This window comes from Aulonocara stuartgranti (assembly GCF_965226115.1).
Source record: "Aulonocara stuartgranti genome assembly, chromosome: 1".
NCBI lineage: Eukaryota > Metazoa > Chordata > Actinopteri > Cichliformes > Cichlidae > Aulonocara > Aulonocara stuartgranti.
In genome coordinates this window covers 15751314-15765229 of record NC_138939.1, presented here as the reverse complement: position 1 = coordinate 15765229, position 13916 = coordinate 15751314, and the positions used below count along the sequence as shown (strand labels likewise).

At 39.0% G+C, this 13916-nt stretch overlaps 2 protein-coding genes across 2 annotated transcripts; both read left to right on the top strand.

The window, feature by feature from the left end:
- The first annotated feature begins 368 nt into the window (after window positions 1–368).
- On the top strand, window positions 369–3956 carry mpc1 (mitochondrial pyruvate carrier 1). Its single transcript, XM_082534305.1, has 4 exons — window positions 369–572; window positions 2182–2278; window positions 2563–2695; window positions 3040–3956. The coding sequence occupies exons 1-4, from the start codon at window positions 498–500 to the stop codon at window positions 3062–3064; spliced, it is 330 nt and encodes a 109-aa protein (XP_082390431.1). The 5' UTR covers window positions 369–497; the 3' UTR covers window positions 3065–3956.
- A 979-nt stretch (window positions 3957–4935) lies between these two features.
- kifbp (kinesin family binding protein) lies at window positions 4936–13219 on the top strand. The gene is made up of 13 exons (XM_082529615.1): window positions 4936–5470; window positions 5769–5867; window positions 6021–6100; window positions 6188–6246; window positions 6385–6509; window positions 8755–8848; window positions 9108–9220; window positions 9481–9630; window positions 9905–9979; window positions 10957–11119; window positions 11227–11401; window positions 11479–11664; window positions 11824–13219. The coding sequence occupies exons 1-13, from the start codon at window positions 4958–4960 to the stop codon at window positions 11960–11962; spliced, it is 1971 nt and encodes a 656-aa protein (XP_082385741.1). The 5' UTR covers window positions 4936–4957; the 3' UTR covers window positions 11963–13219.
- Window positions 13220–13916: the final 697 nt, after the last annotated feature.

Genomic DNA, 13916 nt, shown 5'->3' with positions numbered 1-13916 from the left:
GCATCTAAAGTATATCTGTCTCTGATATCCTCTCTGACTTACACATGTTTACACCAACATCTTTGCTAACTATATTTTGGTAGTCTAAAGTTCTAGAGGTCAGATGCCGTCTTCCAGCAATTCCTAAAGCGTCAGCCAACCTTTACACGGGACTGAAGAAAGGCACATTCACCACTTTTTTAGTTACTTCGCCTTACCTGGAGTAATAGTTCTGACCTGATCTTATAATTTTTTTTTATTTATTTATTTATTTATTTGCCATAGTGGGCGTTGGTTTTAACAGGAGTGCCGGTCTCCAGTGATTGGTTGTTATGCTGGGCAGCACCCAGCCGTTTGAGGTCGAGCCACGTATTTACGTCAGCGTCGTAAAACGTAATGTTATTGGTTGGAAATTTGACCGTCCTCTGAGCGGATCTCCCAGTCGCCCTTCAGCCGACAGACAGAAACATAAAGATCGCTCTTCTCGCCCAAGACAGACACCAGCCTAACGTGAAACCATGGCAGGGACGATTGCACGGAAAGCTATTGAACACTTGAAGAGCAAGGAGTTCAGGGACTACTTGATGAGGTCTGTGTCAGAAGCCGGAACATTTCTCTGTTAGCACGGCAGCTAAGCTAGTCATGCAGAGTTAGCTAACGTTCACCTGCCCTAACTAAAGTTATAACAAAATTTTAATGAACATTTTAAACAGTTTGTTTTTCTTTTGATATCTCTTTTCATGCATAGATTTCTACTTCGTTTTAAGTTGGTTTGTTTTCAAGAGCGACCATGTCTCCCGTATTTTCTCCACATTATCAGCTTGATTGTTAACTTACAAGGAAGCCACTAAAACAGTGGTTCTTAACCTGGGTTCGATCGAACCCTAGGGGTTCGGTGAGTCGGTCTCAGGGGTTCGGCAGAGCCTTCGCCATGACATGCATGGCTCATTTTGTGCACCAGTAAAAAAAATCACATTTTATTTTTCACTAAAGAGGGGTTCAGTGAATGCGCATATGAAGCTGGTGGGGTTCGGTACCTCCAACAAGGTTAAGAACCACTGCACTAAAACAAACAGGTAACCTAGAAAGTGGGCCGAACCCTGACGGTGAAACAACGTTAGCTTCTTAAGATGGTGGTGAACGGCTTTAAAAGTCTGAATCTGCGTCAAAAGCTGGCGGAGAAATCTGCTCCTGCTACTTGTCAAGATATTGGTAAATGTGTAAGTGTGTTTACATGCCACATATTAGCCACAGGTCTGAAATTTGGAGTAAAGGCCAAATTTTTGCATCTTTGGTCAGCATTGTTTGCGTTTGTCACAAATATACACAGTTGTTATCACTGTTATCTGAAGAGCTTTGCCTGTTTTAACACTTTAAAACCATCGATGGGCAAGCGTTATGACGTCTGGTGTATACTTGTGCAATATCTGTTCTTTTAAATCAAAACTACTGTGTGTTGGCAGTCTGCACAAACGAGTTTTACTGCTTACTTTTGTTAAGGACTTGCAACTGCCACCGAATTATGCGGGTGTTAAAATGCTACCTCGCTCATTATATCCTTACTAAGAAATGCAAAATTATATTGACATTTGCTACCTACTTGAAGTTGTAATGATGTGTGAAAGACATCGTGTCTTTGTGACTTATCTTTATTTGTTTTCTTTTTTTATGTGGAACTGAAAAAAATAAAACAAACGCCAAACAGCACAGTAAGTTACCATCTTTTCTGTTAGTATATCCTTTTCTGTGACAGGCTGTAGTTTTAACTGTACCTTACTATTTATTGATCTTGTATGTCATTTACAGTGTTAACTTAAAAAATATGACACTGAGTTTTTAGATCCTTATCTTACGGTTATGTCTGGCTTTAAGTGCACAAGCTTGACTGATTCACATATAGTTAAAACAATGAGTCTGTGCTACCTTGTGCAGCAGAAGGTGTTTTTGCATTTTCTGTCCATTTGTTAAATTAAAATGAATTTTACGCTTGAAGGAGTTAAAGCCCACTTTAGAAAAAGTGGTTGAAGAAAAAAAAATTATGCTAGTTTTGATTATTTCTCCTGCTTGTGGTGTTCGAAAAGTCTTGTTTAATAGATTAAGGCTTATTTTTTCTTTTCCCTTTTTCTACTTTTATCCTTTTGATGTAATTTATTAGTAACTGTATCTTCTCTACATTGACATGACTGTTGTGACTTTTTGCAGCATTTCTGGGGTCCTGTAGCAAACTGGGGTCTTCCTATCGCTGCCATCACAGATATGAAGAAGAGCCCTGAAATTATCAGTGGTAGAATGACCTTTGGTAAGATGGTCACAGATACATCCAGTATACATGCAATATTCTAATAATTTTCTAGTTAGTATTGATATATTTTGTGAGTGGTTCTTTTATCTCAAGGCTACTAAGAAGGCTTTGAGAGAAGCCGTGATGTCTGCACTGGTCTTTTGATTTGTTTTAAGATTTTCTTTGATCTCCATGCTTTCCTGTTAAGATGCCGAAGAGTCTTATATAAAGACTTGACGTTAGAGCTGTAGTAGGTATATAAGAAAATATGGTTCTATTAAATGTATGGTTTCTCTCCTCAGCTCTGTGCTGTTATTCGCTGCTGTTCATGAGGTTTGCCTACAAAGTGCAACCCCGCAACTGGCTACTGTTCGCTTGCCATTTGACCAATGAGTCAGCCCAACTGATCCAGGGTAGCCGTCTCATCAAATACAAGTAAGAAACTTTTCTGTTCTGGGGTTGGTTTCTTTTAAAGTACATTCTAATTTTCAATCACCCGTTCATAGAAGATCATAACTCTGCAAGATATGAGGACTGTGTTTTTGGCAAAGTCTGTGCACATGATGTCACATATCAGGACTCTGATTCAAGAGCCCTGGTTCAAATTCTGACTGAGGGTACAGCTTTTGTTTACTTTGGCTATTTTCCCACTGTGACCTTTAACCCAGATCAGTATTTCATCATTTAACTGCAGTGCTTTAGATTTTAGCAAACAAAAAACCCCAACAACATTAGATATGGTAATAGAAACATTAATGCCTTACGTTTCTGTATTTCAGCATGGAGAAGAAGACGGGCTCTTAGTCCCTGATGCAGATGGACTCCAGAGTGGCACTGTGCTGCTTCAACACTCACCTAAACCTTGAAATCTTGTCTCTGAACTTATCTAATTAGTAAACTGCTGCACTTCCGTTCTTTTTAGTAAAAAAACAAACTTGACGTTATCATGATTTGTACCTTAAGTTTCAGCCACTTTATTAAAAACAGGGATTAAAAACTGATGCTTTGCTCTATAAATTAAGGTCTATTGGTGTGAATAATTGTTATAATTTTTATTTTTTACTTTTTTGGCAACATTCAATATGACGCACCAAAATATAATGTGGAAGAATGTACACAAGGCTAAGCAGCCTGACAGTAAGATGTCTTGCACCCAAGATCTACTTGCTTTGGCACACTTTTAAACAAAACAAACGATTATTTGTCTAATATTGGCAAACTTGAGGTCACGCTTTTGAAATGTGTGGGGTTTTTTTTTTTTGGTTTTTTTTTTTTTTTTGTTAAATTCAGAACACACGGGGGTTAAGCTGTTTGTCTTTTGAGTTGGAAGTTATTCTGTAAATTGTATATATGAGTATATCTGTGGGAAACTTGTCAAACTAGCTTCCCACAAGTGTCAAAATACATTCAAACAAATGTTTAAAACAAAATCAATAGTTACATCTTTTCATGTGGTGAAACTGTCCACGTTATAAAGCAGTATATTCATGGTACAAACTCAGACTGGCTAGGTTATCATCTGGCATGACCAGACAAGAGGAGCTGCTGCTTCTGCCGGTGCTTTTCAAACATGCACTGTGTGTTTTTATGTGTCATTCCCATTAATTTATTGTCACTGAATAATTCACGTTATTTTCCCTGATTAATATTTGGATTCTATAAGTTTGTTAAAATAAACTGACTACGACAAAATTGATTTATTTTCTGAGTTTTGTTTGTTTTACTTTGACTTTGAACTTTTTGTTTGTCTCAGTCATGTCCTCTGTCACTCTTGGTGATCCAGTGACATTTAATTGCATCAGATATTTCTGCTATGGAAAAGTCAAGAAGTCACCTCTCTGTATTTACACTCAGCATTGCCACTGTTGAATAAACAGAAGACACTTTTTTTCCCGCAAAGATAGAAAGTACAAATCAGAATAACTACGTGAATTCTTTATGACTTTTTGTTCACATGTACACCCAAGGCTTTCAGTGAAAACAGTTGATATATACTATATTAAGCAATAACATTTTGTCCATATTTAATGCTGAACAAATAGCTTGTTTGCACTATAATAACCAGTGGTTGAAGAGGCACTCTGATCTTTTAGTTCCATTTTTATTGGTACCAAATTAAAACATACCCCTCAAGGCAATTTATATTATATGATAAAGACTACAATAATGCGGAGAAAATCTCAGCAATCAAATGAACCATTATGAGCAAGCACTTGTTGACAATGGGAAGGAAACATTTCCTTTTAACATTAAGAAACCGCCTGCATAAATAGGTGAAAGCAGTCCTACATCAGGAACGGATCTAGACTGGTGGCATGTGCCACCCTAAAATGATCCCTTGCCATCCTAGTTTTGCATATGACAGTGCTGTTTATTAAAATAAGACAGCATTAACACTTTGAGCCTGTTTATTGATCTTTTGTATGTATTATGCTTGATGTGTGTTATTCTTGTTGGCCATAAACAGGAGTGCAAAGTTGTGTTTCACCTCGTGAATGTGCTAATGTGACAGCAAAATCCATGTTTCTTTTAAAATGATTAAAGTGAAGTGACCTTTTGATTTGACCATAACTGTAATTAAAATCTAAAGCTGCAATAGAACTCCGAAATGTAGGCAAGCAATGCTTTTAATGGAGTAAAACAGGAATAACTCAAAGGAAGGAAACTCACATGGCCAGAGAGAGCAACCTCCGGTAGATGGCAGCAACGCAACAAGAAGCACGCAGCTGCGCCAGAACGCCGAAGAGGACCAACATGGCGTCCTTCAACAGCAACGAATGGAGAGCTATCTGCGACAAATTCACGAACGCCCAAAATCTCACAGAAATAGAGTCACGAAACGACCCAGAAAATGACCCCTTCCGCTCTAAATACAAAGCCAGGGAGCTTCTCAGAGAAATATACTGCTCGCTGAAGAATTTTGAAGCGGGCGAAGGTGAAGAGGAGGGCGGCGGAGAGAGCGGCGACCAACGGCCGACAGAGCAGCCGGTGGACGGGCAGAGAGAGGACCTGTCCGGCCAGGGCTTCAGCGGTGATTCACCAGCCGGGTTGCGGGCCGCAAAACTCGGAGCTGTGGAATACTACCTGGGCGTCAACCATGTGGACACGGAGGAGCTTCCAGCCGGGCAGGAGCACCTAATGAACTGCATGAAGCTGCTGGAGAGATGCAGAGTGTCGTCCCTGAATGTGTCCCTATTTATCCACGTTAGGGTAACGTTGATCGTTTCTTTCTTACAATAATACAAAGCTGCTATTTAAAACGCATAAATAAATAAAAATGACACTACATACAGAAGTTATGGTATGATCACTGATAAGAATATGTATTAACCCTGTGACATGTGATTATAATGCTATGGATGATTTTTGAAAACACTCCATCAGAGTGTTTGTGAAGCGTTATAAATAAAGCACTGCTACATTTTTTTAAGAGTCACACCGCTATAGTAGGAGCATCAGACGATGCATGATCATTTGATGCTCATGTCTTGTCTCCTTGTGTTTTCAGAACCAGCTGGGTATCCTCTGGGCAGGCCGGGATGAGACAGAGACTGCACAGGGCTTCCTCGAAACTGCAGAATCCATCTATCAACGTTACATGAAGGAGGCAAGGCTGATTTCCTGAATAAAAGTTTATTTTTGAAAAAATGAGGACTGAATGAAATATTAGTTTTCAGGAAGGTAATGCTGCCCCCACAGTATGGCTGCTGCAATCACAATAGGTAAATCCTCTTCATCATTTAATTCCTTCTTTTTTCAGGATGGTAGTCCTCCCACTGACATGACAGAGTACTTTGCTGCTGAGGAGAGCCTGCTGACTCACCAGGAAAGGATTAAGAGGTAACTTCCACAGCAGATTTCCAGGTTATTGCTATTTCCTTGCTTTTATTTAGTCCTTTTGTCTCTCTCTGCTTTCCTTGTGTATAGGTTTGAGTTGGCCTACACCCATACCATGTACTACCTTGCTCAAGTTTATAAAAACCTGGGTGAGTATGAGATTGTTTAAGGATAATACACGCACACAAAAAATTACACTGATGAAACAACAAGAAAATGCATCTGACCCTTAATTTGCTATGTAAATTACTTGTAATAACTATAGTAACTATAGTTTTGTCCCTCAGGTCAAACTGAGCGTGCCGCTACCTACTGCCACACAACCCTGCAGAGACAGCTACAGTTAAATCAGTTTACTCCAATGGAGTGGGCGCTAAATGCTGCTACACTATCCCAGTATTACATCACTAAGGTAAGCATATAGCCAGTTTAAAGTCGTTTATAGACATTTGATCTGCAACCTAAGATATTCTGCATGTTATATAAAATGCTTTTTCTTTTAAAAGTGCTGCATGCAGTATTCACAACCACTAGATGTCACATAAGAGTTACTTAGAATGTCACAGATGATGGCAACAAGAGTAAAAAGGGAGGTTTAACAAGATGGTAGTGAGACCTGCTGTGTTTGGAGCTGATGGCAGTGCTGAGTGGAAGATGCTCAGATTTTCATCAGCAGTATGGACATGATTAGAAATTAATATAATATAGGTTTGAGTTAGAGAGGCAAGATTGAGATGCTTTGGACACGTGCAGGACATCTTAATTTATTGATTTATAAATGGTGTAGATGAAAATCTAATTTTTTAGCGTCCTGGTTTAGTCTAAATCACATACTATAGCGTACACACACAGCCAGATCAGAAGCTTGTAGTAAGAAGAAAGATTGTGTCTTATCCAGCTAATTTCAGCACTAACCCTGAGTTTTCTGCACTACAAAGGTGTTTCACTTCTTACCGGAGTAACTTGTCATGGTAGCTTATACTGTAACGTCGTCTGGAGCAGGCTAAGTTCCACATTAGAGATCAACAGCTCTAAAATCACCGTCTACTGATCAGTCAGTTCTCCAGAACATAGCGTCACCATTCCTAAAATTCCTTGGATCTCTGCAGGCAGAGTAGGTTTGGTCTAAAGTTTTTCATCACCATCTAAAGTCATTGTGTTTCTGATTCAGTAATAAATATAGATTCTTACATGCAGATTTACTGTATGTATTATTTTCTTTTGACAGGGAACAGTTTTAAAACGGTTGCATTGTTGTGTAAGCATTACTGTCTGATCCTAAAGCAGCACCCCTACACTGCCCTTGGTGACATCATATCAAGTCTATGTTTCATTTCTGTTTTTATATTTAGTCTTTATTCTCAAACCCTTAAACAGTATTGAGTCTGCAGCTGAGAGAATAATGTCCAGTTTAAGCCATCCCTTACTAGGACCACTGAAAGTTCAAACTGAGTCTCACAGAAATATGCATATGTTAATTTATTGATTTAGAAAATGTATAAATGTTGTTATACTTGATTCTAATCTGCTGCTAAGTCTCTTTTACACGGACTGAATTGCAGAGTACCTATTTGATCTGCCGAAAAAACTAAGCACATCGGCTTAATTAGGCTATAGGTCAGTAAACTTTAAGTTTCCGAGCTATAATGTGCAGCTGTCACCTAAGAAATAAACAGCACTATGAAGCCACTCGGCAACTAAAAAACAAAATGATTATTTTACTGCTCTGTGCGCTAACGATTAACTGTTAACAAATTGCTGCAACATTCATCTTTTGTTGTTTTTGCAAAAGTGTTGGATTTTACTGGCACAGTTTTTAGATTTTATTTGTTCTTTATAGCTTCTTAATCACCATTTGATAACATCTCCGGAGTAAGCAGCAGTCATAGGGACTTTTGTGGAACAAAAGTCATGTGACCTGTGAAATGTCCCTTTTAGATTAGTTCGCTGGTTAGAAAACCAAATGCAGGAGACACTGCATTCATTTTGTGGGTTGATAACTAGCCTCGTTTTTTAGCTCTTATCCTTATCGCCTGGCCAAGTAAATTCAGATAACAGAAAAATACCCTGAATATGTTGAAATACTTCGTTATACAGGGCCCAGTTAGCCAAAAATATTGACTTGATAAGCTATCCTCTTATCTATTCTCCACTCTTTACACAGCATGGTAAAATTAAGCAGCATTAGTGGCTCGCTGGTTCATATTGCGTCCACACAGCGAGCAAGTCTCCGTGTGGTGTTTCCATTATCTCCTGGTGCTTTTTCAAGGAGCTCCGATTTCTCCTACAGACATAAAACACACCAGGTTAATGCTGCCTACCTCCACCCCGGACACCAAACGACATTCCTCATTTCAATAGCTTCACTTTCTATTTGAATAAAGATGAGTCAGTCTTCATATTTTGTAGTTGTTTGCTACTATAGAAATATCCAAGATTAAGCCTTAAAAGAAATAAATCTTGAAAGGTTTATTCTGTTCAAAGAGAATAAACCTTTACCTTGCTTTTTTTTAAAAAAAATGTATTTTCTTATGGTTCAGATGTACAGAAGCATATTTTTAATGTCTGGTTTAATTGCCATGCCTGTCACAGTAGTTTGTTTTAGATGAAGTGATGAGAAATGAGTGTGTAGTTGTCTGTGCTTTTGTGTTTTCTAGGGCCGCTACATGGAAGGCAGACACTGCCTCTCAGCAGCTACTGTTATTTCTGATTTGGCAGGCGAGGTTCCTTCTGAGGCTGCAGCACAAGAGAGTAATTATCTATACCAACTTAATTTGAAATACTTATTAATGCTCATTTACTTTTGTACCCATCATCAGCTACACTGAGTCAAACAGGAGAAAATGCAACTGTGTCCCAAAGCGGACAACTTAAAATTCTTGTCCTCGGCACGGTCCGTGCGAACCCCTCATGCCATCCTTACATCCTTCAGACATATTTGCTCTTGGTTCTCTATCTCGTGGCATATCTCAACATCTTTTTCATCTTTTTCTCTTCTGGTCTGACCCAGATGAGGCAGAGAGTGAACGCAGGGAACATCTTAGACAGAAGAGAGCAGAGATCGCAAGATGTTGGATAAAATACTGTTTGAACCTCCTGCAGGATGCCAAGAAGCAGCTAGAGGTACTGCATAGATGTGTGTGGCTTTATTGTGTTTGTTGTGACACTAACCACAAAAACTTTATCAGCAGAATGTCATGTCTCAGTTAAAACATTTTTTAAGCACTGTCACGTCAAGTTGACCGTTCTTGGTCTTAGAGTATTTTGTCATGTGGAACATCTGTTTTTCTGTGTGTTTATCTCTTTCTGCATCTTTAATCTGCACTGGTGTTTTGTTTTTATCTTAAAATGCAGTCTGTTTGCATGTGTTTGTGCATATTCAGGACAACATCGGTGAGCTGGATACCGATCGTCAGGAGGAACTGAAGAGAGCTAGACGACGTGAGGAGGAAGAAGAAGAAAAGGGCAGGAAGAGTGCTCTGCTGTTTGGCTCTGAAGACACCTTTGACTCTATTGCTAGCATTGAAGAGAAGGTCTGAATCTTGTGCCAGATAATTCTTCTGCTGATACTAAAACTGTAAATATTGTAGGTATTATTGTTAAGAAGAATAATGCTACTGGTTCTGCATGATGCTGCAGGCCTTGTAGACAGTGTGTTTACAGAGTCTCACTCATTTTTTTTTTTTTTACTGAGGGGAGAGTTAAAAAATCTGACTATTAAGGAAGAATGAAGCATAGCCTTTTGTAAATTAATAATCGAGCTAATGCAGAAGGAGCAATCAAATTAATTAGCTTTCTTATTTGCAGGTGATGTGTTTGTTCCCCTTGGACTTCACTGAGGCCAGATCTGTATTCTTGGTAGGACAGAATCATGTCACACAGGTATGTGTACACACACACACACACACACACACACACACACACACACACACACCCAACAAGGCTGCACAATAATTCACTATAATCCCATACAAGATGTACAGATAATCATATAACTCTGTTACATAAGAAAATGCAGCGTACAAACGCACACATTTGTTTGTTTTTGGCAAGCATTTATAAGCCCAAACAGCACTGCAAGATACTACTGTATATGTCAAGGGTGTTAAACATAAGGCACAGGGGTCAGAATTGACCCTCTAAATACAGCCCAGTGGACGGCTTTGGAAAATCTGAAGAATGGCATAGCGGTGTTTTCATAAATTTTACAGCTTTCTGTGGTAAAGACCATTAATACCAAACCAAAGTAACTAAGTAATAAATAAACAATGAAATGATAAAAAGTACCTGTTTTTTCACTGTTTATGATTGAAGTATATATGTGTGTGTATATTCTGTTGAAACTCTTGGATTCAATGGGGCTGTACACTGACAGAAAGGGTAGTTTCACTTGTTTCACTTAAAACCAAAGTAGGCTGGATGTGGCCCACTGTCTAAGATGAGTTTGACACCCTTACTGTATCCAATGTAATATTTCACGTTACAGTTGATCTGTCATTTTATTTCTTGCTGATGTAAAAATTAAGTGCACATCTTAAAGACTAAAAATCCTGAGTTAGATTTGATCCCAGTTTCGTGTTTACCCTTGCTCAAATATTTTCTGCTGTTCATGTGTGAGAAAGAAACACCAACCACTGAACCCACAACGTGTATTTAAAGCCGTACTTTTTGGTGGTGCTGAAATGTGTACGTGGGTGTTGTGACCCAGTGGTTAATGTGTGAGGTTGGCTTTAAGGTTGCTTTTATATTATAGAAAAAGCAATAGTTCCCCACCCAAACTCACTCATAAAGAGAAGCGTGAGGAAGGGAATTTTTTCTTTTCTTTTTTTGACTGTATCTCTATTGTTTCACTCTGAAAGGCCAAGGACTACTTTCAGATGGATGGCTATGTGACAGACCACATAGAGATTTTGCAGGATCACAGTGCTCTGTTCCGATCCCTGGCCTTCTTTGAAGAGGATCTGGAGCGGCGCTGCAAGATGCACAAACGAAGGGTGGACATGCTGGAGCCGATCTGCAACGGTACTTCTTTAAAGACACTGTCATGTCTTTTCTAATGAAGTTTAGTTGAGGAAGAACAGAGGCAAATGACCAGTTAGCTGACTTAACTTGTCTTTCCTTCTCTGTAGACTTGAACGCACAGTACTACCTAATGATCCGCAGACAGTTGATGTTCGAATTGGCTGAGACCTACAATGAAATGATGGACCTAAAACTTGCATTGGCCAACCGACAAGCAGACACACAGTCTCTAGATAACCACACCATTAAGAAATTTAACCATCTCTGCTCTGCCTCTGCCAAGTAAGTACTTTTTTATTTGTTCTCTGTGGGTCTGTTTTACTCATGTCTGAGTAATTTCTGTATCTTCTTCTCTTCAGGTACTTCCAGATGTTCTTAGACTCTCTGTGTTCTCCAGAAGGAAAATTTCCAGAGCGCCTGGAGGAGGAAGTTCTCAGACCAGCTCTGGTCGCACGCTTCAGATTGGCTCGACTACACAGCCGACTCATCAGCACCTCACCTACTGTTCAACTGGACAACCTAAACAAATCTCTGGAAAACTACAAGTACGAATATTCACCCAGCACTTTGGCAGTTAGATATAAAAATAGTTGGCAGGACTTTAAGATTGCACAAAACATAGAATAGAAAAAGACTTATTTAGATCAACTGCATCCTGCTAGTTGCCATGATGTTTGATTTTCCATCTTCTACCTGTTGTGCAGGTATGTGGTGCAGTATTGTGAGGCCAACCCTGAGGCAGGAGCCACTGTGGAGACAGAGCTGGAGCTGAGTAAGGAGATGGCCGGCCTCCTTCCTCTCAAAATCAACCGTCTCAAAGCAAGGATGGCCTCAAACAACTGAAAGAATACACTCTTTACGTCACTTGCTTACTAATCCGGTTAAAGTCATCATTTTTAGGCGCTCATCGGACACTCCCATCTAAAAACTGAATGGAAACTGACTGACTTCTGTGTTTATATTAGCTTCTTTTTGTGCAGTGGGCATGCTGCTTTCACTGTTGAATACATACCCGGCTGTAAATACCTGCTCGCCGCTGTGAAGTAGCCTTTGTGGTTAATTTACCTTTAAGTCTCATTACAAAGAAAATGCATCCTGTTAAACATTCATAAGAAAACACAAGTGTCTCTTTTGTATTGCTAAGAAGTCAAAACTGGTTGGGTATGTTATGAAAAAAACAACATCTTTGGATCAAATGGGCGACAATCTGATCTCATTTTTCACTCTAGCAGTGGAAGAGAGTACAACAAACCAAACAGCCACAGCCTTTGTAAGTTTAAAAGTAAAATATCAGATGCTGCTATTGCGAAAACAGCGTTTTGTTTTTTTATTTTGTTAAATTGTAATTTGTTTTAAATTCTTACTATCCCAGCACCCTCTGGCCTCTGACCCTAGTCTGATTAATACACGCTTTCTAATGTTAATCATATTGGTTTTAATTTATTGTGGCTTTATTTTCTATAAAGCACTCGGTGCACTACAAGTGTCTGATGGTGAAATAAGTGTGATGGCGTACTGCGACCAGCCTGAGGCAACGTTAAGAGAGTTCATCTATTTTGTGCTACTGACTGACAAGATGACCATTAATGAGTGGACCTGATCACACTGGTGTTAGCTTAGTAGACATTATAATTTGTATAACGTGAGGTTCATTTTTTTCAGACCGTTTTTTCTTCCTGTCTGAGGAACCTTATCATCCAGTTTTTATGCACAACATATAGCGATTAGCGATATAAAACTAATGAGCTAATTCACACTTGTACCACATTAGCAACATGTTTTTGTTTTTTTGAGTTTTTGGGGGAGTTTTGGTTTGCTTTCTTTTTTCTTTTTCTTTTTTACTTGCAGTGACAACCTAAGTGTTAAACCGACTTTTTTCTGGTATGCCTTCATATAACACAAGGTGTGGCTCTGAGTAACAAACTAAAATTATCTCAATTTTGGGTGCCGATGACTTTAAGGACTATACTATTAAGCCAGATTATTCGATTGCTTAATGCAGAGAAATGTCTAAAGCTGTGTCTGTTAAAATGTCTTGACTTCACTGTGACTATGTGATCGCCTATAAAAAAGTGCATGTGCGCTTCTTTTTGTCGAGTTCATACTTCTTCTTCTTTGTTCTTCCGCCTGTCATTTGCACTCCGGTCAATTTATACCTCAATGTTACTAATTTACCTCAAGAGGTTTTACATTCTATACATGTTACAGGGCTACATATTTACCACTATGTGCAGCTAAACTAAAGTGTGTTAGGCGACACAGCTTCATTCCTAGAAGCTATTTACAGTAAACATGATGGATTTGGGGTTAACTGAAGTTGGCTGAATCCTTAGAATGTGTTGCAACAGAGGTCAGATGTGTGGGCCGTCAAACCACTGATTGCCAACCAGATATGCAGTTATGTATCTTCCCTAGCAGTGAAGCAACATGGCAGTCACAGAACTGAGGACTAACTTTTTTGTTTAAACCGTTAATCTGAGTTTAACTAAGTCATCAAATATCTTGTCCTTACTCGACATATTTCAGACAAATGGAAAGAAACACAATGAATAGGTTCCCTCACAGAGTGATGTATCACAAATCCATGTCGTAATGTTTCCAAAGAACCAACATCTATTTACCACATTTATTTTGGGAAATAACAAACATCGTTACATCCTTTAACCTCTGCGTCAGCTCCACATACCTGCAAACCTACTTCCACAAGCATGCAAATAAAAAATACTTTGCCATAAGAGAGTATTTGTGTTTTTATCACATTATGTAAAAGCATACCACGGCCCAATTTCTGCTTTCA

Excerpts from the sequence above, each read along its gene's own strand:
- mpc1 (XM_082534305.1), top strand. The coding sequence starts at position 498 with ATGGCAGGGACGATTGCACGGAAAGCTATTGAACACTTGAAGAGCAAG. Across the intron at positions 573-2,181 it reads GGGACTACTTGATGAGGTCT|CATTTCTGGGGTCCTGTAGC; the intron begins GTGTCAGAAGCC and ends GACTTTTTGCAG. Across the intron at positions 2,696-3,039 it reads AGCCGTCTCATCAAATACAA|CATGGAGAAGAAGACGGGCT; the intron begins GTAAGAAACTTT and ends TCTGTATTTCAG.
- kifbp (XM_082529615.1), top strand. The coding sequence starts at position 4,958 with ATGGCAGCAACGCAACAAGAAGCACGCAGCTGCGCCAGAACGCCGAAG. Across the intron at positions 5,868-6,020 it reads ATCAACGTTACATGAAGGAG|GATGGTAGTCCTCCCACTGA; the intron begins GCAAGGCTGATT and ends TTCTTTTTTCAG. Across the intron at positions 6,510-8,754 it reads CCCAGTATTACATCACTAAG|GGCCGCTACATGGAAGGCAG; the intron begins GTAAGCATATAG and ends TGTGTTTTCTAG.